Genomic DNA, 22,746 nt, shown 5'->3' with positions numbered 1-22,746 from the left:
CCTGAAACCATCGTTAGAGTTTGTTATAAGCCAATACCGGTAAAACTAATCTGATCAGTTGTATTAATTTGAGCTATCACAGGAACATCAGAACATGTGCTCCCCTGGTGAAACAAGCAGATAGACCTGGAGATACATTTGCAACGAAGTGAAATGCAGAGAGTTGAGAGTAGGAGCAGGGGCTGGGGATATGAACTTGATTACACTTTACTCAAAAAGCTTGAATCCTCCTCTTCTGCTTCAGGCCCTGTTCTGCAATATAATCAAAATCTCTGATTGTGAACATGTTGTTCCTTTGTAGGCTGCAGATGGGTTTAATTTATGTCACTACAAGTACTGGTCTACCTGGGTTTTAGGACCATTTTAAACATCTAAGAAGACTTAACGTCTGAAAGTAAGACGATTATTTTTATTTTATATATTTTATTTTTCTATCTTCAGCTTAGGAATGCTGTTTTCACTAAAAGCACACGTTGGCTGTGTATTAGTCAATAAATATAGATTTCTCCAAAACTTAGAGCGTGTGTGACTCACACTGCTCCACCAACACAGCTTTTCTGCGTTAGAATATCTGACATCCAGCATCTATTAATTATAACACTTTTTGAAATTATCTCTAATCTGCATTCATGGGGTTAAAATCAAAGTGCAATGTTACATCATGAGGCACAAGGACCCGAGGTTCTGTGTGACCCCGAGGGAGGGGACAGAATACAAAGGTCTGATACTGTACCCAACAGAGGCTTTAAGGGGAATGTTTATAGTCTTCATATAAGATAAAAAGCAAAGGCGGCATTGATATCAAACACGTACACACACAGCGCATAGGTCAAAAATCAAAGGTTGCCCTCGGAAAACATACTGTCAATTTTGACTTTTTGTAATTTTGATGGAAAAATAAACATGACTGTTCACACTAACAGCTCATTTATATTATCAACCTGCACCATTATAGTCACTTCACTCACCAGTTTGTATACTTGGGCTCATGGTGTTTAGTGTCAGTTAACCAAGCAACTCAATCCCTGACCAGTGTTGCCTCAGAATGGTACAGTCAGCTTGAATTTGCATGGTGGACAATTTCTTTTCAAAGGGCAAAAGCATGATGCAAGATGCACCTGCTGTTGCCTTCTATAGGAGGTTTTGTCATGTTCACTGCCCACATTTATTCACAAAATAGCAAACTGCATCCACTGTATGCAATAATGGAGCACACCAATCTGACTGATAATAGACTAGAGGGACAATCGAATACAGGTAATATATGAGTGAAGTCAAATTAAAAATAATTAAATAATACTGTGGCTGATGAAATATTACCTCACAAACCCACATTATACAGTTTCCGTCTGTGTCGCACGCGACACAGATGGAAACTGTGAGTGTGCGCACACACACACACACACACACACACACACACACACACACACACACACACACACACACACACACACACACACACACACACACACACACACACACACACACACACACACACACACACACACACACACAGGAAACTCAAGAGACAAGAGACTCAAGAAACAGACAGACCACAGTTTGAAGGGGAGTATATATTTTTTCTTTGGACAGTGTTGCACTACTTCAGGGGTTGAAGAACAAAGCAAGCAACCCTTAAAAAATCCTCCTCACCGATCAGATGATTTCACAGAGATGAACCATCCTCATGTGCCAACAATCGATACCTCACACCTCGCTTGCTGTATTTTTTAAAAATGTATTCACGATACAAACACCTGTAGACTTAACAATCTACATTTCAGACATTAAAAGCAACATTTGATTTAAACTCTTCATAGTTCCAAATACAAAATGAATCAATATTTTTCTAATATCATTTTGACATTTCCGTTGAAATAATGCTCCCTCACTGGCCAGCAGAATTCAGGCTCATTGAACAGTTAAATAAGAAAATAAATACATAATTTAAGTAAAAATAAACTTTGTGGCATAGATTGTCTCCTATATAATGTTTTTTTTACCATACTTCATATGTTCATATATGTTTTCCTCTATTCCTCTAGCCACATAATTACATAACAATAACATTCTGTTGACAGAGCTTTTTTTTCATAAACGTTTCACAATATATAATCACGGGTCAGAGCTGCAGGACTGATCATACTTATCTAAATGACCTTAAGTAGGACAAGGTTCTTACAATCTTAATCTTTTTAAAACTTTACTCTAAACAAACGTAGATTATCCCTATTCAAAATTAATAAAATACATGAATGCACCATGAAATGATTCAAACAGCTTCAGATTTATGGGAGCATTAACTATCCTGCATTTTCTTTTACCTACATTTACACTGATGTTAAATGTTTATACTGTCCTTAACATGTTTCTCTAACAAGTGTCACAGCCACGTTTATAACAAAGAGGAGTCAAAAACAGCACTTTACTGCACAAAAATCACAGTACCGGAATGTACAGTATGTCCAGCAGCAAACCATGCCAACACAGTCGCACCCCATTCACTGCCAAGGCTACACACACGCGCACACGCACACGCACACATCCATAAAAACACATACACACACTGAGGTTACAGCTACAACAGTAAACACTGTCCTACGCTAACAGCCCAAAGGTACGAAGTGTCTACGATGGTGTATAAGAGGTCACACGGTAACATATCAACACAACTATTGTGACTGTTGTCGCTGTCAGCTAATCACCAGGATCCATAAGAAAGGATCTGAGCAAGAGAGACGAAGAACTAAAAAGTCAAAATTATACAAAAAGTAAAAGAAGTAAGGACCATTTCATAAACTTGTGATATTTCATGATAGTGGAACATGTCAGTTTTGTATTATACTACTCACAGTATAATACAAAGCCCTGTGGTAGCTCTACATAGTAGAGTTCATGTTCACATTTGTCAGAGACATCCAGATTGAAAATCAAGTCTTCCTCATGTTGAAATCATCACAGACAAAGTCAAAAATATGATTAAATATGCGAAATGGTATCAAAAGAAAAAACTACTAAAATGATTTTGGTGTCGTGGGTAAACTCATCTAAACAAAGTAACTTAACCTCCTCCCTGCCTTGGATGAGGCCCACTAACTCACAGAAAAGGTATTGTTGTCAAAAGCAATACATGTTGGAGCAGATATTGCTATAATTATCACTGGAGCAGGCCCAGCAGAGTTAGTGGCCAATAATTTATCAACTGATTCTGACGAGACAGCACCGTTCTGTCAGCTGACAGCGAGCTTCTCACACCAAACCACATCCACTTTAAGGCGCTTACGCCCACACTCCCTCTGGATGCTGACATGTGATCTGCTGCTGAGGCTGGTGGCCGAGCCCCCGAGACTCGTTCTCCACCTACATTGGCTCTCCTCTGTTTAGATACAGGCCAGAGCCACTTCTATCCCATTGGTGGATCATTTGTAATATCATGCAGAATTTCCAAAATAGTGAATATACACAAGAGTCAAACTGCATGCCCATATGCAGATTTATACAAACTAACAATACAATTTATTGGTGATGCTGATCTTTCCCTCTTTCTTTGTGGTCCTTTCGGGTTTGAGCAGATTTGTTTCTTAAAAATATTTGTTCTGCAACTGAAGCAAACGGAGTTATCCGTGAGTTATCTCTGCATCAAATATGTTTATCTTCTGTTGCTTGTTTGCAGCCTGCTGACATGACTGCAAAGGTAAGTGCAGAATTGAAATCCACTGTTGAAATAAAAGGGAGGACGGTTTCTAAAGAGTATGATGTAACCACTCTTATATTTTACATAACCAGAACTCCTTGAGTAGTTCCTAAAGCAAGGTGTCAGCTCCCTGTACTGTCCACACCTGAGAACGGACAAAGATACAAGAAACACAGAACAAAGTGAAAGGTTTCAAAAATAAAAAAATATACATACAATATGTGCACAGCTTAATAAAACAACTGAAGGCAAAGTGAGCCTTCTGGACGAGCCAGAGGGCCGTTCCTGAAAAAGGATGGCATCACAAACTGTATATTTTCACGACAGAAAACATACGGCGAAGTGGATGTATCAAATAAAACACACAACAGTTGGTTATGTGACCTGTGACAACAGAAGGACCTGGTGCATCACACTCCTGAATCCACTGGGTTTTGGTCTTTCTCAGCAGGAGCGGACGCCGGGCTGCTGCTGCCCTCTGCTGGACGCCCTGCGGACTCACTCTCAGCTTTGGTGCCGGACTTTGGACCACTCTTGGTGTGTCGCTCTTTCACTTTGACCTGTGCAGGACTGCCAGAGCGGCTGCGGCTGTGGGCGCCGCTGTGGGCGCCGCTGCGATGCCGGCGGTGTTTGCCCTTGCGTGGACTGGGACTGCGGGACCTCGTCTTCATGTGGACGACAGTGCCGTCTTCTTCTGAGCTGAAGTCAGAGCTGTCTGAAGAGCTGGCGTCAAGGCCTGAAGTGGGAAGCTGGATCTGAGGAGAGATGGAAAAAAAGAGGATAAGAGTGGGAAGGAAATGAGGAAGTAGAGCAGCAAAACGTCAGGAGAAGGAAAGAAAGAAAGTGTGAAGATGCAGATGGGAACATCAGAAATAACAGCATTCAACGCTTTTAATGTCATCACAGTTTTGATTACCTGAAATGGTTCTGTCACACCCACAATGGTGCTCATGTTGTTGCTATAGTAACCTATGATAAAGTCCCCTGAGCCTTTGGGCAGTTCCTCCTCGGTAAAGGTTACCTGGAAAACAGTTTGTCCGACATTGATTAAATGTGAAATAAAATCATCTGAGGAGAATTCAGCACGTATCCAGGTTACCTGTTGTTCCTGTCGTTGGAAATCAGTCTCCTCTTGCTTGGCCCACACGTATCCCACATAGTCCTTGTGGTGTTTGAAACCCACCTGTGAAGGCAGCAGCAAAATTACTAACTGTAACTACTTGATTAAAACTTGTTAATGCACAGAAATATTTGTTACACCTCATGGTTTTACACGGTAGACGTTACCTTGTACAGTCCGATCCAGTCCCAGGAGCTGCGTGCGAAGTTGGCCGTCAGCTTGAATTTTACTATTGCATCAGCAATGCAATTCCACTCATCCTCCACAAAGAGCGTGACCAGGGGAACATCCACCTTGTAAGGGAACTGCACAGAACATTTCTCATAAACATTCACAAAGTGCAAAAATATTGCAAAAATGACGAGGGCTTGGTATCGGACCTCAGAGTCTTTGAGTAAAATGTGTCCAGAGTGTCGATCATCAAAACCCGAACTGAAGTATGGAAAGTTGGCACATAAGTTTGGTCGAATCGGCTTGTAAATTAGCAGGATTACTGAAATATTAATTACTACAAAACTTGGTGGAAAGATGCGGTAGGGGTCTGGGTAGGAGCCAATTAATTTAGGTGCAGATCAGAATCAAGGGGTGGGTCCGGGAATTTATTACAGCAGTTTTTTTAATATTTTCTTTGAGAATAATTTGTGGTTTTTGATGAAACAATCTGACATGTTTAGGAGGCTGATGTTTTTGAGTTGGTGCAATCTGCTCAATTTCCAGATAAAAATCTGGATCTAGTGAATTTAAATGTGGTTTCATAAAGGAGGTGTTGGGCCTTGGTGGAGATGTGCGCTCCACTGAGTGCAATAAAATACTTAATAAATCAATACATAAAACTAGAAGTTTAGATTAACTCTACAGACAAAGACCTTTAACAATACCTTATTGACTTTACTACATATGATATTATCACATTAGTACAGAGATGCAAGCCCTCGTTATGGTTGATGGGTCTCAGTCCTCTTCACGTTGTACTCTGGTTTCTCACCTGCAGAGTAAAAATGGAAGAGACTGGTTTGTGGTCGCTGACGGTGAATTCCATGTGACTTCGGTAGCAGTGCTGCATCACTTTGGCCCCGCTGCTCAGCCCTGAAATGGAGGCGCGCTTCCCCTCGCCAGGTGCGGCAATGGCAGGCGCGGTGGCTCTCAGACGCCACAGAATCCGATCAGTCCATGCCGGCTTGCGTTTCTTTCCACTGGGACATGGACAGAAAGACAGAGATGGAGCAAGAGAGAGAAATTCCCTGAATAACATTTCGTTTAAAAAAATAAAATGAAAAAAAAGAGGCCCTTTCATGTGTCCCTGGGCAAGTGAGGACCTTTCAGAGAGTCAAGTTTACTGAGCACTGAGATATCTGGCCTAGAATTCACAACATCACCCTTGGCAACACCAACCTTGTGTCGTATGTGTTTGTTCCAACATCGAACTTGTATGTGGGAGGGAATTTCAGCGGCCCCTCCTGGAAACCCTCCAACACCGTCTCACTGTCTTTGGCCATGTTCAGCTGAAACAATAACAATCAACACACATCACTGAGGAGTTTGGTTTGAAAAGGACTAACAGCTCTTGTGAGGAGGTTTCTTTTATGCCCTCTAGTGCACACACCGACACAGTGCATGGTCCACCAGAGGAAAAGACATGTAAATATATATATATATATATATATATATATATATCATAGAGAATTGACAAGATTTCACAACCATTCTGACCTAAATTTTAGGGGTTTTGGGAAAATTTTAAACCTTGATTGAAAATTAACCAAACTGTTATGGAAATGGATGAGGTGACAGAGGATTTGTAACCGTACGCAGAGGAATCACATTCATTTTCACAGTCCTAAATATTGATACACAACCATTATTCTTACCTGATCCTTTTCCAACAGCATGGAATACTTGTTGTTGTCAATGGCTGATTTCACCACTTGCATATCCAGGTCATTAATGCGGAAATTGAGATCTCCCAACCAGAACACCACACTGTACACAAAGGAGTAACTTCATGAACTCTAAGTACTTTCGCAATTCAATGTTCAGACAGAATTCACCTGAGAAACCAGAAATACAAAATATAAGTCTTCTCACAGTGAAACACAGACTGTTTGTAAAGATGGGTGACATGACAGCTCCCCAAAAGTGAAGCCAAAGCGTCTTGAGCCGACCCTGGTGGCTGACTGCAGTATAGGTCATTAACCTCACCTCCTCTATGTTAGTGGATGGGACATCATTCATCATTATTCAAGGCCTCTTTTTTTCCCAGTAAGTTTGGTTTTGATTAGTTATTTGACGCTATAAAAACAGGTTGAAAAGTCGACTCCCTCCCCAATCACTACTTTAACAGTCGTCATGGGCACAAGATTGCAGGTTAGTTTACGTGGTATTTTGGCTTCATTTCTGGATAGTTGGTGGAAGTGGAGACATGTCGTCCATCTGTGTGTACAGTCGCATATTTTTCTTCTTATCCAGCAGATACATCAAACTATGCGTGTGCCACTGTGCGTGTGTTTATAAACTGCTGACATACTCGTGGTCGAGAACCCCGGTGGCAGCCTGGCCCTCAAACTGCTGCTGCTGCAGGATGCTCTCGAAGTCCTCCATGCGCTGCTCAGAGTTTTCCATGTGAGCCGGCAGGTGGCAGTTCAGGAAGCAGATGGTGTGACCGAACACTGACATGCGGGCGCTCACTCCACCTTTATTCCCCTGTGACACAGACCAAAACCAAGTTAAACATGAGAGCGACGGAGGCACGAACTGCTGTGAAGAGAGGGAAAGGTGACATTTTCTCTTAAGCAGCACTGGACAAATGAAGGAATGAATAAAATATGGTCTGTGATGGAGAGCGTCAGTGGTATGTCAGGTCTCACTGTGTTGAGTGCTGTGTTTCTGCCACAGACAGGAAGTTTACTCATTAAGGACCAATGAAAAAAACACCATCAATATTTAATGGTAAAAGACAAGTGCACAGTGGGGGGGACAGGATGTCTGTGGATTTCTTCCCACTCTTCTCATGACAGCTGTGACCCACTAAAACACAATCTCTTGTGTGTAAAATATGAAGAATGTGTGTTTATGTCTCGATATTCTTCAGGGAGGATAGAAGCAGGATTTCCCTTAAAACATGGAACCACAGAACCTTTCAGAAATCCCCCTCTGTCGTCTTACTTCTCTCTTGAATCCTGACATTTTAACATGTTGCAATTTGAGCTATTTCCAACATGTGAATGTTGGAGTTAAAATGAGTTAAAATAAGTGAATATGAGAATTTCCCCTCAGTCTGCAGGTTGCCCCTGGTTCACTTTTGTTATGCTTGACTTTCCAAGCATTACTAACAGCTCGATGAGAGATGCAAAAATCCATCTCTTTATCATAAAACCAGATGGAACATCATTTGAATAAGAAAAGCTGATAACACACACTAGATATCTAAAATACAGTTTGCATATTCAACAACCGCCACATCATCAACTGTTCACAAACCAAGCATTGTGTAAAAGCTCTGTCAGGTCGTCTGTTAAAGTCATGCAACAGTACACCTGGACACTCCCACAGAGAGGTACAGCGAAGCTTCCACAACACAGAGCGGGTGTCATGGCCGTCTCACCCAGTATCCCCCCAGGCCAGTGCGGGTGGTCTCGGTCTGGACGCCGCGGAGGAACGGCAGATGGAAATACTTGGCGAAGACCAGCAGTAGCAATCCCTGCATCCGCTGGGAGGTCACCTGAGACAGGTGAGGAGAAAAGGACAAGAGGACGAAGGCAGAAGATAGAAAAGATCAAGATAGGGAAACATTAATAGATTAAACAAATGAGGAGAAAGAAAGACCATATAAGTCTGGCTTTGCTGCATTCATTTCTGCTGCTCTGCTCTGCTTCCTCCTCTTGCACTCTTCATCTTTCTACCTCCTAACATTTTCACTCTGCCCTGTGGCTCAGCTCTGCCACTACTTTACATGAAGCACTGCACATTAAAGAGGTCAAAGCTCGTGGTCTGCCCTCACAGTGGAAACAAACCGCTTTATAGTGGAAACCTTCATGCTCAGACTTTTCCCTTCCCTGCGCCCTCCGCCATCATGCTGCTTGTGATGTTACTTAACAACAAGCTGATTGTGACAACTGTGGACTATTTTTGTACTTCACAAGAGGAGCAGGAACGTGAAGTGCATTTGTGAGTGGAGAAAGACGAGGCATTTGCATGCCGTATCAAGCCCCTCACCAGATATTTATGTTCACCCCTCCCTCTCTCCACTGGGCCACACATCCCAACCCCCAACGAAGAAGCACGATAACACCCTGCCTGAAATGTCCTGAGGGCAGTAATGGAGGCACACGTCTCCACGTGACAATAGACCCTCTTGCTTGTATAATAAATTGGTATTTAAACCAGTTTGTTGCGTAATAGATTCTACTGAACCGTGAAGTGGACCGAGTATATTTGTGGTACGTGTGCGGAAGCAATTCGTTTCTGTGTGAGCGCTCGGCTGAAGTCTGAGAGAATGTACCTTGGCCTGTGTCCTGTGGTCGAGAGGCATTTCTTATCAACATGAGTGAACACGGGAAGAGATCCTGAAGGCTGCCGAGCTACATTTAGGCTGGGAACGAAAAAAGACATTTAAGCTCTAGACAAGTGTGTGTGTGTGTGTGTGTGTGTGTGTGTGTGTGTGTGTGTGTGTGTGTGTGTGTGTGTGTGTGTGTGTGTGTGTGTGTGTGTGTGTCAGAGAGAGTATGTGTGCAGCAGTGTATATTTGACCTCGTGGTACACACAACTGAGGAAATAAGCTGTGAGTAACAAGTGTGATGTTACTAAAGCAGCCATGGATTTTAGAGTTGAGGGCAAAACCACAGCTTATTTATTCAAGTCTCTGATACCGACAAACACAAAAACACCAACATCCTCTTCTTCTTATGACACAGCATGTATATGGGACATCGTTTTCTGGATCAATTGATTTATTGACATGCAGAATGTATGTAAATTAAACATATTTAACTCTGCCCACTAGGGGTCTCCAGATCAAAACCCTAATAAAAGATTGGGGGTGCGGTCAAATAGTCCAGTTTGCTTAGGAACCTTCCTAACTGAATGAAATGACCTTGAAGTATTTCAGCAGCCGCCATTATGAGACCTGTTCGAATTCTGTAAAGGAGAAGGAGATTAGGAAAGGAGCTTCAATGCTTCCTAAATTATCTCCTTTAACATAGGTGACATTGGACCATCCTTTATGAAAGGATAATTTGTGCATCTAAAGCTGTAGCTTACTCCAACATAAATTAAGGTGACAATCAGGAAGTGTGGGGTGATTAGCCAGAAAATGTGTCAGCTACAATATGTTGCTAGAGTGAAGCGCTGATTTGAGAAAGCAGCAGGTTACAGAATGAATCTGACGAGTATCTCTGAGTGGAAAGAAAGTGCGTCGTGTCTTTTAACTACGTGTCCGTCCACCATGTCATGTCTGCTCAGATTCTCACTGACACCAGCGTCTATCTCCTTCTACTTCAGCTCTTGACACCCACTCCGACCAACACATTCCCCCCCAACATGCTCACCGCATCCATATCCACATGAAGTCCACTGAAAGGTCACATTGAGATGATTTTAACGAGGACTTCAGCTAGCGTAGCAGACCGCAAGATAACCGGGGGACAGCATCAGTCTCACTGTCAGAGGCCCATCAACACTGACAACAACGCCATCCAAAAATAAAACAGCACCCTGGGAGACATTTGTCTAGCTCCCTCAGCTCGACAGCTGATTCACGCTCTCTGGCTCACCATGCCGACCGAGCCAAGCATCGTTTTCACATGCAACCATTCACACCACGCCGTTTATTAAGAAAACAAACATTTTGTATGGCGTGCTTCAAATGTCTTATTTGAAGGGATATTTATCTGCTGTTTTTGAATGTATCCTCTCTGATTTCTTGGTGTACTACCTCTCCACACTGGGTATGTGTGTAGGCGTTGTGAAATAGAAAGATGGAGAAAAAGGGGACGACATTGCGGGCGTGAAGCCACACAGAGGGAGACTATAAGTGTGTGCTTTGCTTGACTTTGCATTATAAACTTGGCAGCAGAGGAAAGCAGATACGCCGACATTACACGCCTGTTATAAATTATCACCCCATCCGTTGCTCAGGGAACAAGAAGAGACGAAACAGCGGCAGGAAGCAGAGAATCATCAGCGATCACGTAATCCCAATGAATCTGAGTTGTTTAGCATTTTACTGAGTGCGTGCATATGTGTTTATAATAAGAGCCATTACTGACCAGCACATAACCAAAGGGGCTGAGTCTCTCCATGCAGACCTCGCTCCACTGGTCTGTGAAGAGGACATCTTTCAGCCTTTTGTTAATCATAGAGTTCACTTCCTGCAGCCTTGAAGAAAAAGATGACACACAACGAGGCACACGGGTCAACAGCAGACACAGATGTGAAGAGGAGCTCGGGAAATGTAATGGTGGGTTAATAAATGAAACGACAATCGTCGGCATAGGGAGGGGGAAACATTCAAAGCCGAGCACGGACGGCTCATTAGTGATATTGTGTGCAGCGTTAATGTGAGAGGAGAGAGCATAATGGGACACTTCAGCCTTTCTGTGGAAGAAACTGGATGACTACCGCACCGCAAGAACACACTCACCCGATAATGTACATGTCTGTGTTTCCGTCGCCCACGTTCAGCCCCAGCAAGGCGGTGATGTCATCAGGTGGAGTGGCCGAACCCACGTTCCAAGTGATGATGTGCACCCTGTTGGAACAAGGCGTTATATAATCTCCTTCACACCTCAGAGACAAAACCTCCAGACCTCTATGTTTTCATTGAAGAGATTATGTTTTTCGCCCCTGTCAGTTTGTTTAGTTTGTTGTTTGTTGGTGTGTTTGTTTGTAAGAAGGATTATGCAAAAAAAAAAACTGGTTTCCATGGAATTTTGTGGAGGGATGAGACATGAGCGACAGAATAAGCCTTTACGTTTTTGTGAAGATCAGGATGAGGGGGTAGATGCAGTGTTTTCTTTTTTCACTTTCTTTAACATCGTGAGATGGAGCATTTTTCAATATTTTCCTTTATTTCTCAGAGAATAATTGATGGATCATGAGCAATAAAATCAGACATGTTTAAGGGACTGATATTTATGAGTGTGTGTCATTTGGTGCAGATCCAAATAAAAATGAAGATCTCGTGAATTTAAATGTGGTTTCATAAGGAGACTGTTGGGCCTTGGTGAAGGTGAAGTGAAGTGAGGTGAGGTGAGGTGAGGTGAGGTGAGGTGTATTAAACAGCCTGAAAGCTCAGTTGTTAGCAATGTGCCGATCCAATCCAAAGAGAAACCAAGCAGTTTAGACAATTATTAAAACAACATTACATCCCAGCCTGTCCAATGAATATGTCACACATAACACAAAATTAATACAGTATTTGCTGTGTCAAATTAAAAAGCCAGTGTAATTATATTTTCCATGGAGAATGAACATTTATGACACAAATCATGATAACACAGGATTATTTAGGACATTTAGGCTGCATCAAATGTCTCTCATGTGTCTGTCAGCTATTTTCAAAGTTTTGCTGTAAATATTCAGCTCCCGAGTAAATTCCAAGAATGTTGTATAAAACATGGAGAGCTCACTATGAACACTTACGGGCTGTGTAAAGATTAAACATTCCCTTGTTTGAACATCCAACAGACCCACCTCACAGTAGATACTATAATTAGAGAAGCATGAGGTTTATTTAAGTTGTGAGCAGCTAGTTGTCTTATTCAGTAAATGATTTAAATCAGTTTTTAAACCATTTTATTACTAATACACTGTAATTTTCTATGATGTGGCCCTGACTTTGAAAATGTTTCCATCAGAACCAAATCTATATAATCTGTATATACCAGCACAATATTTTAATTTGCCCTTATCATTTATATCTCTTTATGTTTAATATCTTATTTTTTTGTATCTGAGTTTGTATTTGTACATCGTGATAATATTCTGGCCCAAAATTGTGTTGAAAGTCCCTGTACAAGGATCCACTACCAGCTGAACAGGAAACAAAAATAGATTTGAACCTGGAAGAGTAAAGGTAACACTTTACTTCCTCATTTAAAAGCAGTACACAAACATTTCATACATAATTTATAACACACTAAAATGTAGCTGTTAATAGCTCTGAGGGATTTTTAATGGATGTTAATGTGAGTATTTGTCAATATTTATTATGTCTGTTTGAAAACATTATATATTCGTACAACTGTGCTTAACTATTTATTATTACCTCTGCCAAGTAGGTTCGGTTTTCCTCTGTGTTTTAATGATATTTAGCAAGTTTACGCAAAAAACACAGGATGGATTTCCACAAACTGTGGTGGGCGGATGTGGTAAGGGTAAAGGAAGGAGCCATTCAATTTTGGTGCAGATCCAGATCAGGGGATTTTAATTGTTTTTCAATTTCATTAACATTGTGAGATTGGGTGTTTTTGACATTTTCACAGGGTATAATTCTTGGATCTTAAATATAAACTCTATATAAACTATGTTTAGGCAATTGATATCTATGAGTGTGTGAAATTTGGTGCAGCTTGATCGCTTATGGGTCAGGAGTTACACTTGTTACATTGTTACTTACATTGGCTATATTATAGTCTGTTATAAACTAAATTATATTAATTGATAAATGTTGGGTTGTGTAAACTTTGAAGTTAAAAACATAAATATTCCTGACGCTAAAACAAATAACTGGTGTGATACATATGAATAAGTACTACATGTGCCAGGGCTAATCTTCCTCAGCTCTCTGGAAACAAGACGCCCAATGAGACATGCTGAGACATGAACGTCACACACACACACACACACACATCAGGACACTTGCCTGAAGTCTTCCAGAGTCTGGGCCTGAGTGTCAGCTGTACCTGCGACAGAGAAGGCTCTCTGTGCATGAGGGTTCATGTGAGGAGGCACAGGCCTGCTCACAGGTGGGTGGGGGACAGAGACGGCCCTGACTGGGTGGTGCCCTGGGCCTTTGGGGCCAGTTTTGCGCTCTCCTAAGGGTTTGACTGCTGCAGAGCGGAAGGGTTTCGGGCGACTCTGCACAGCGCCGTCAGGGGTGCTCTCGTCCTGTTGAGCCTCGGGAGCGGGTTCAGCTTTGGGCTCAGCTTTAGGCTCGGCGATGTCAACAGAGCCCTCCACTCTGGCACTTCTCTGGGGTCGCCGAGGGCGGGCAGCGGCCGGGGCCGGGGCCCGGGGCGGGCCGGTAGGCAGATCTGAGGGTGGAGCCGCTGGATTTGATGCCGGAGCTGGAGTTGTTGTTGTTTTTGTCATTGAAGCTTCTGCTCCTACATTTGGGTTTTCTTCTTGAGTCGGACATTGGCTCTGATTATCTTGGTCCATTTTTTAAGATTTCTGGGATAAAAGGAAAGGAAAAATGTTGGAATGGTTCCACTTGCAAGAGGCACACTTGTATTTCAGGATTTTTAACTCATACTCTAGTGAAGCATCACATGGAGGCATTTATATAACAATTACAGCTGAAGCACAGTCTTCTGATATGATGATAAAATGTGATAAAGATAACAAATAAAAAAAAAAGGCACAGTGAGGATTTCTACCACTGAAACTGCAAAACATGCAGCCTCTGTCACAAAATGACGAGTCAACAGAGCCGATGAGTGTCGTGCGACCCAGCAGAAAAAACGAGTGAGTCAGGCTCCCACCATCGTGTTCAATTAACCTGTCTTCTCTCGGCCTTGAACGCAGCTGCATGTACTGACAGGAGAAGACGTTTGGAAAAAAAGAAACAACATACAAACAACTGAGAGAGGAGGACGAGACAAGAAGAGACATATTCTCCTGCTGTCCTCAACTCATAGAGCTTTTGAATGGAGCTTTGGTGGAGACGAAAAAAAAAAAATCCTGGAACACGGTTGATCATCTCCTCTAGTTCCGCCTGAGCCTTCCTCCAGTTACCAGGGAGATGCTCAGTCAGTTCATATCAGCTCAGAGCACCTGCCATACACTGAAATGAGGAACCGCTGCACGGTCCAGAGCAGCAACACACAGAATAAACAACAACACAGAGAGAGAGGGAGCGGCAGAGATCAGAGCAACAGCAGCGAGAATAGAGGAGGAAGATAAACCGACTGATTCAATATCCATTTAACTACCTCGTGAATAAATATCTACTTTACTTTCCCCTATGACTTACTGATAACACAACAGAGATGAAGCTGAGGATTTTGAAAAGCAAAATGCGTGAAACATTTTACATCAGAGGCAACTGCTTCAGTGACTGGATGAAGACTTTATCCGTAGTAGATTAAAACTTGGATATGAGCCTTTGACAAACATTTGTATCAGCGTTTGTCAGTGCAGAAAAGATTCAAGTTCTATGTATTTTGCCGTATTTGTGTTTTCTTTTTATTTATAGTTATTCATGGTAAAGTTTATAGTTAAAATGTAAAATATCAATCCTCAGTTTGGCCATATATCGGGTTTTTGACATTTTCTACTTCCTAATATCAGTATCGGCAAGAATCCCCAAAATCTGTATTTGTTGTCTAATACGTGTGAGTGGTTATGGTGAGATCTAACAGAGCTAAATAGAAAACTAGAAATTCAAACTGCTAAAATACCAAGTCACAAATCAAATGAAAGAACATATTTGGATCACTGTAGTTCACCAAGACAAAAACTGTCTCACTCGTCAACATGCTGACAAGGCGACCTATGAGAACTCAGACGTCTTTATAACATCATTACAGGACTACACACCACACCCATCTACAATCTCTGCTCGACTTTGACCTCAACTACACACTTGATTGAGTCCACGGACAGGACTTAATCAGCTGCAGTTGGTAACAAACAAAGATTTCTCAGATGTTAAATCTCCAAAATGAAAAAAATGCCACACCTCACAATCTATGTTGCTTGTGGACATTTGTCTGATCCTTAAAAGAGCAGATTTTAGGCAGAAAACTGTGGCAGCCTGACCCATCAATCTAATCAGTCAGTGGCTGAAGATGTGAGCGATGACCAGAAATGTCAATGTCTTATTTTTTTTTTGAGTAAGAGTAAAACTAACCTTGTGCACAGTCCTATCCTTCACCAATCTTTATCATATTTTATAGCTGAAATCATGTCCTGTACAATATGGACATATATTTAGTCGGTGAGGAGACTGGGTTAACACGTTAGGGACAGAGAAACAACAGAGCTCTCACCACTATTTCTCATGACCTTGAAGAGACGGAGGCCATGACTTTCACGCGGAGACGATAGCTGCCTCCGTGCTTCACATGTGCCATGAAACATGCTCGTCTCTCTCAGGCCACCAATACCCTGGCTGGGCATAATGTGTTCCTGGGGTCCATATATAGCACTTAGTATTTAGAGTGTATATGTGTGTGTGTGTGTGTGTGTGTGTGTGTGTGTGTGTGTGTGTGTGTGTGTGTGTGTGTGTGTGTGGACTGGGTTTGGCCACACATGGGATTGTGTTGGTGCAAAATGAGCTGAGAGGGAGCTGAGTGAGACAGCCCATTCAGTGACAACACTGTCTCTCCGCAGAACGTCTCTAAACTGATCCTCTCACACTTCCCTCTGGCACTATCTATTTTTCCAAGCTTTAATCCGTCTCCTCTGTCTTTCTCTCTCACATCGTCCCATTTCTATAATCCTCCCTCTCTCCCCATCTTCTCCCAGACTCTGTTGTTCCATCAAACCCACCTCCACTGCACGCCAATTGAAGCGCTCATCCCTCCTCCAGTGCAGTTTTCCCCTCTCGTGCATTTTTCCTTTCACGTTAAGCTGACCTCAAATTTTCTCCTCTCCTTGCCTCTGTTATTCCCCCTGCGCTCTGAGGTGACACTCCTCCTCCGACATGCAGGGTATTGTTTCCTTCAGCCAACCACCTCACAGTCGATGACGTCAACGTGCCTCCATCACAACAACCAGACGTGGATCATGATCAGCCACATAATATGCTGCCTCCGTGCTCAGTAACATGGAACAAACGTGACAATTAAATAGGATGTGAACATGAGAGCATCATCTTGTAAGAGAAAATGCACAATAGCTGTGAACAGGGAGATTCAGTGTGAAGGATTTTGTGAGCGTGATAACACACATGAATGCCGAAACCTAAGCAAAGTGCAGTTAATTGGATAAAAGTTCTGTTTTTTTATATATGACTGAGCAAGAGCCAAAAATTTGCCTTTCCGGGAACCGTTAAAGCCGACAACCTCTTCTTATTCCTCTCACGTCCGCAGAGGACAGAGTGGAATGATTTGATAATAACTAGTGTGTCATGGTGTTTACATGCACCCTCCTGAGGGGTGAGAGCCGAGAGAGCCAGGGAGGATGTAGTTTAACCCAAACAGCAGCAGACAGGAGCCAACCTTCTTGGATCCTGTGATGGAGGCGTTTAACAACACAGATTACTGAGTCGGACATATTTCATGTCTCATCTCTTTAGGGGACGCCATAAAGAAAAGTCGTCCACATCCTCAAACTGGATTTTCTTTCATCTCAAACCAACAGCTCTGCACGGCTGCATTCTGTTGAGATTCCAGCCACAGTGTTGATCACAGTCTCTTCACCTCTTCAGTGTTTAATGTTAAAATTACAGCCCCGCAGAGTGTTGGTGTCCGAGGCCTCCAGGGCCATATGCCCCTGTGACAGGGATACTAATGATGACCCGGACAGAAATGCCACTGCTGCCACAGCTGTAAATGGCTCCTCCAGGTCCTAGTGCCACCGCCCGTCTCTCCCCGTGTCCAGAGGCCCTCATCTTTCTGATCAGGTCACAGCCGAGACTAGAGGACGTTAAAATGATTCTGCTTTACAGTCTCAACATGTGCTGACAACCCACAGCGTAATGTCGGCGCTGCAACATTATGCAGCAAGTTGCAATTTCAGATTCTGTCAATTAACGATTACATAAATCGGCCAAACAGAAACATTCGCGGAGGAAAACCGTCGCCCTGTGGTTATCAGATGCGAGAGCAGCATCTAGTTTAGCAAATAATTCACATGCATACACACTGCACAGTGTCATGTAATGAAGATAAACACTTTCAGTCCAACGTTATTTGTAGGAAGCAGAAGTGAATTTAAAAACTCACAGAGCTTGGACTAAACGAAAACAGGCCCAGTGCCCAGTTGTGTACTGTAGACTCCCTGTAGTGAAGAGTCAGTTAATCGTCCACATGTTCCTTCCTGCCCTGTTACCGGTTTTCACATCGAAATAAGACTTAAGAAATACCCACAATGCTGTGTGTCCGCCACAGAGCTGCCACAAGTTGCAAAAGCAGAAGAGGTTGTGACTCCAGTAACAACAGAGAAAACCTGTTAGGGGAGTGAACATCAATGTTTCTGCAAGAAAATGAAATTACAATTTACAAGATTCATTTGGGAATTCAACGTAAACGCTACGAGATGCTAAATCCTCTCACTGTGCATCTATCATGCTACATTGCATGAGCAGAGAATCGGAATACTGCCGAGCAATGACATGTATGGCACTGTGAGGGTAAAGCTCTTATGGTTATTTATTCTGCACTATATGTTAGATGACAAATTTACAGCATGAGCTAGTGAGCCTGAAGCCGCCTCTGACAACCAAGGGGAGGCTTTTTGACAGGATGTGTCCTACGATATCTGACCCGGTCTATTATGTAAACAGTGGCATACAAGTTGGGGCAGTAGACACCAGTATTTATTGATATATATATATATGGGCTAATTACACTCCAGCTTCTTCAAGGACAATCATTTTTGTCCTGAAAAAGAGAGGATGAAGGTCGTTTTCATCAGATACTATGCACACACACACACACACACACACACACACACACACACACACACACAGTTGCATGTGGTTGTGTGTGCGTGTGTGTGCATTTCTAATGTGTGACTATGTGAAAATGAATCATCAGCATGGTTTCTGGCAAAGACAAAAAGGTGAGAAACGGTCTAATCATGGTGGTTTCACGTTACAAATGAACACTGTAACACACTGTATAAACATCCCTGCTCGTGTAAACCCATCCACAGCAGGAGGATCGTGTGTCAGGGATGTTTACAGCTGTGGCAACAACAGTAAACAACAACGTGATTTACCTTTTTGGTGGGGTGTTGTGCTGAAGCTGTAACGAGGATTGACAGGAGCTGTCCTGATTCACACACCGATAAATGCTAAGAATAACGCATGCGTGCAGCAGAAGAGTGATCACCTGTACCTGGGTTGGTTGGTCAGTGCTGGGGATGTGAACAGCAGGTGGATCTGGTTTCTGCAGAGGTAGAGCTCGGTCAGCGCGGAGCCTCGGTGCACGATGGGACTGTACCATTAACTAAAAACACGCGCAACTTTCCTCTCCAGTCGCCTCCCAGTTGAAACCATCGGCATCCCAGCGCCTTCCTTCCTTCCTCCTTCCTCCCTCTCTCTCTCTCTCTCTCTCTCTCTCTCTCTCTCTCTCTCTCTCTCTCTCCCTCCCTCCCTCCTTCCTTCTCCCCCTCCCTTCCTTGCTCCCTTCCTTCCTCAGCGGGGAGATGTGACAGAGATCCGGGGCAGGTTGCTTCAGCAGGGAAGCAGGAGACAGATGCACCGGGCAGACGTCTACATCTCACTGAAACACCAAACGTCTCCTGGTGCGTTCAAAGACACGGGCTGCAGCGGGTCCTTCGGATTTAACGCCGCGTCCACTGCCCTTCCGTGAAGCGAGAAGCCAGGACTGACAGCGAGAGGCTGTGCTGCTGATTACACTCAGCAGGCAGAGCTGAAACACATAGACACCGCACACCATGACACACGAACATGGCGGCCGTTCACTGCGATCAAAGCACAGATCAAAGCTCCACACTCCACAATTGCTTCAATTTTTTTTTCTACACGATTTTATCAAATTATGTGTCTTCATCAAGCATAAGACTGAATGAATTAAACTGTAGATTTCAAAGTGAACAGCTGTTCTATGTGGTTTAAAGCTATGATGAGACACTACTGCCGCCTAGTGGTTAGTAGGGTGAAGTACGTGGTATAATTAGAGAACAGCTGCCAGGGTTAAATGGCCTCACCTAATTACATAGAGGACTTTAAATATTATATACGTGTGTGTGTGTGTGTGTGTGTGTGTGTGTGTGTGTGTGTGTGTGTGTGTCGTCGTCGTCTTTGTTGCCTTTTCCAGTTGACCTCATGGGGACCAAAGCCTGGCCCTATTGAGGCAAAACCTCATTCCTGGGCTCCTGGTCAAGGTTAGGGGTAAGATATGGATTGTGGTTAGGTTAAGATTTGGGTTAGGCTTGTATTGGTTAAGGTTAGGGAGAAGGTTTTGGTCGGGGGTGTCCACAATGAATAAGAGTCAATACAAAGTCCGAATAAGGATAGCTGCAAACCTGTATGTGCGTGTACATATGGGTTATATTTTTATATTATTAAGTTAACCTTAATTTATATGTATATTTAATATTTTAATAAAGACTCTTATTTTCATTTGTACAGCTACAGAATATAAATCACGTGGCAATGTATTTGTAATTAGTAACGTAATCCACTGGATTACAAAAATATAATTGCATCTGAATACTTTTGTTTTACTTTTGTTATGTATGCTGGCTAATGCAGATTACAGGTAGATATAATCTGGGTTGATTGTATATTTATTTCTAATCTGATTATGTAATCCCAAGAACATGTAATCGGTCATAACCAAACCCTGCCAAACAAAAATAAATAAATAGAAGCACCTGCATCTATTGAATAACCCTTTTTAGTGACATTTACTTAATGTAGTACACAAATGAAATTTAGTCAACCATCCCACGGATGAATGACCAAGTGGGTTAACTACTGCCATAAATGCAAGTGGCCCCCTGAGCTCTCAGCTTCCTGGGCCTCTCTATGAAGTGACTGTTAATGATTCTTGTTTGGAAGCCATAGAGCTCAGTTAAAGGTCAGAACACAAAGAGAAGCAAAATGATCCAAAGGAGACACGAACAACCCTAAAGAGACACAAAAAAACCTACTACATTATTATGTGTCTGGGGTCCATTACTAAATGTAATATAGTTGATAAAAGCAGATTATTTATATCCCAGTTGTTATATTTTCAGCACACTTATAAATATCAAATGAAAAACATAGCAATTTAAAATCTTTGTTGTTGTTTGACACCACTTTATGTCCAGAAGCTAAAGCACCTCTACACTGAGCCAAAGCATGTTGCCGTGGCAACGCCTGAGGGCACCTCGTCACTCTCCATGACCTCTTTAATGCCTACGGCCTTTCTAAAATGAATGAGACAAAACTGTATCCCTGTGTGTGTGTGTGTGCCCTTCGCTGTGTATTACAGCAAATGTGATGAAAAAGAGGGTTTCCTGAAGCTACTGGTGATACACAGAAGTAAATGAAATACTGCAGGATGCTGTGAAAGTTTACTGCACAGTGCACACACACCCTGTAGCTGACAGATTTGCACGTGTTAAAGAAAAAAGGAGCACCAGCTGCTACACAAGCTTAGATCATAAATTAGTTATATTGATCGGTTAGAAACAAGAAAACTGCTAATTCTGATTCTAAGGATCTCTGCTCTCGACCCCGAAAGGAACATACAGGCAACAACTGGGTCAACATAAAAGAAGATCTATTAACTAATCTCAAGATGCACATTGGAATAAATGAACAATATGAAGTAAGTGATGAAAATACATTCACACTGTTCCCTTACATGCATATCTGTATTATACGTAGTGTACAATGACTGGAACCAACTATATATTTATCGTTATTTAAAAAAAATTTATAATCAACAGTGAGACTTTTCCAAAACTGGTATATAATAAAGTGAATGTATATAATATATAGAAAGCAAATAGGGAACAAATGCATATGCGCAACTTCCAAAGATGCTGTTTTTATCCAATTACTGGTAAGAAGTAGCTTATCGGGTGAATTCGGGCGATCTGGGACATTGGGGAATGTGGGACACCTCAAGCTTCAGTCTGTTTATTCCCTGTTCATACAAAATTTAGTTGTCCCACTTCATATGATTGTTAATGTGGGACAGCATGTTTTGTCTCAGGAGACAGTCATTTAGGTTCTCTCTAAATGGGGGAAATACACATCAAGGGACTTCCTGAAGTAAAAAAAAAAAAGATAGACTAAAGACATGTAGCATATGATCTGCAGTTGTCAGTCAGAAGTTAATGGTAATTAATTTGTCACCCCAATAGAATGGCAAATTACCAAATTAATTAACTGTTATTCTTACTGTTGATTGAATTTTAATTGATTAAAAAAAAAATGTGATAGCCCTTTAATAGAATGTTTTAAATTAATTAACAGTTTCTTTAAAATAGGACTTTTATATGTATTATTTATATGAATTAATGATATTTAGATGAATAATATACATTTTCTTATTCATCTTTCTGTCCTTTTTGTATAATGCTTGACATGAATAGAGCAGGGTGATTCAGGCTTTTTAAAAAGTCTGATACAAGTGTCCCAGATTACAAAGGGACTTGTCCCAGATCATCAAACTCAGGCCGGCAATTCTCTTCATTGGCACAAAGGACACTAAAAGCTGTGCCATGTCTCCTCTGAGTATGATACCTCCATTCTTTCTCCTGGTGTGGTTAGAAAACATCAATATGTTCATCTAATGTGTAAAACACAGATCTGAATAAATCGCAGAATTAAAAACAATGCCCCACATTAACCGAATTATATAACTAGAGGTTTACTAACCATAGTAACAATTATTCTTATCATTCTTATCATTCTTATCATTCTTATCATTTTTATCATTCTTATCATTTTTATCATTATTATTATTATTATTATTATAACATGAATAAGAAAAATCTATTTTAACATTTATAAGGATTAAATCTTTAAATCCTTCCTCTCTCTCTCTCTCTCCCTCTCTCCGCACTGAGAGAAGTGTTT

General features: G+C 42.0%; 1 protein-coding gene across 2 annotated transcripts; it reads right to left on the bottom strand.

Moving 5' to 3' along the window:
- Nucleotides 1-1,555: 1,555 nt before the first annotated feature.
- On the bottom strand, nucleotides 1,556-19,259 carry inpp5jb (inositol polyphosphate-5-phosphatase Jb). 2 transcript variants are annotated; one of them, XM_034596891.1, is made up of 13 exons: nucleotides 18,921-19,259; nucleotides 13,675-14,204; nucleotides 11,452-11,559; nucleotides 11,078-11,186; nucleotides 8,416-8,532; nucleotides 7,339-7,514; nucleotides 6,683-6,794; nucleotides 6,207-6,316; nucleotides 5,800-6,007; nucleotides 4,982-5,119; nucleotides 4,794-4,877; nucleotides 4,611-4,715; nucleotides 1,556-4,449 (listed from the first exon to the last, which is right to left on the bottom strand). In XM_034596891.1, exons 2-13 carry the CDS (start codon nucleotides 14,190-14,192, stop codon nucleotides 4,105-4,107), a joined length of 2,130 nt encoding a protein of 709 aa, XP_034452782.1. In that variant the 5' UTR covers nucleotides 14,193-14,204; nucleotides 18,921-19,259; the 3' UTR covers nucleotides 1,556-4,104. The 2 variants fall into 2 exon arrangements, with proteins under 2 accessions (XP_034452782.1, XP_034452780.1); XM_034596889.1 differs by having other exon boundaries at nucleotides 19,040-19,259.
- Nucleotides 19,260-22,746: the final 3,487 nt, after the last annotated feature.

The sequence above is a fragment of the Hippoglossus hippoglossus genome, chromosome 9 (assembly GCF_009819705.1).
Source record: "Hippoglossus hippoglossus isolate fHipHip1 chromosome 9, fHipHip1.pri, whole genome shotgun sequence".
Classification (NCBI taxonomy): domain Eukaryota; kingdom Metazoa; phylum Chordata; class Actinopteri; order Pleuronectiformes; family Pleuronectidae; genus Hippoglossus; species Hippoglossus hippoglossus.
The sequence above is the reverse complement of the archived record's forward strand: the minus strand, read 5'-3'. Positions and strand labels throughout refer to the sequence as shown.

Excerpts from the sequence above, each read along its gene's own strand:
- inpp5jb (XM_034596891.1), bottom strand. The coding sequence starts at position 14,192 with ATGGACCAAGATAATCAGAGCCAATGTCCGACTCAAGAAGAAAACCCA. Across the intron at positions 7,515-8,415 it reads CTGGCCTGGGGGGATACTGG|GGGAATAAAGGTGGAGTGAG; the intron begins GTGAGACGGCCA and ends TCTGTGTCACAG. Across the intron at positions 6,008-6,206 it reads ACAAACACATACGACACAAG|TGGAAAGAAACGCAAGCCGG; the intron begins GTTGGTGTTGCC and ends TCCATGTCCCAG.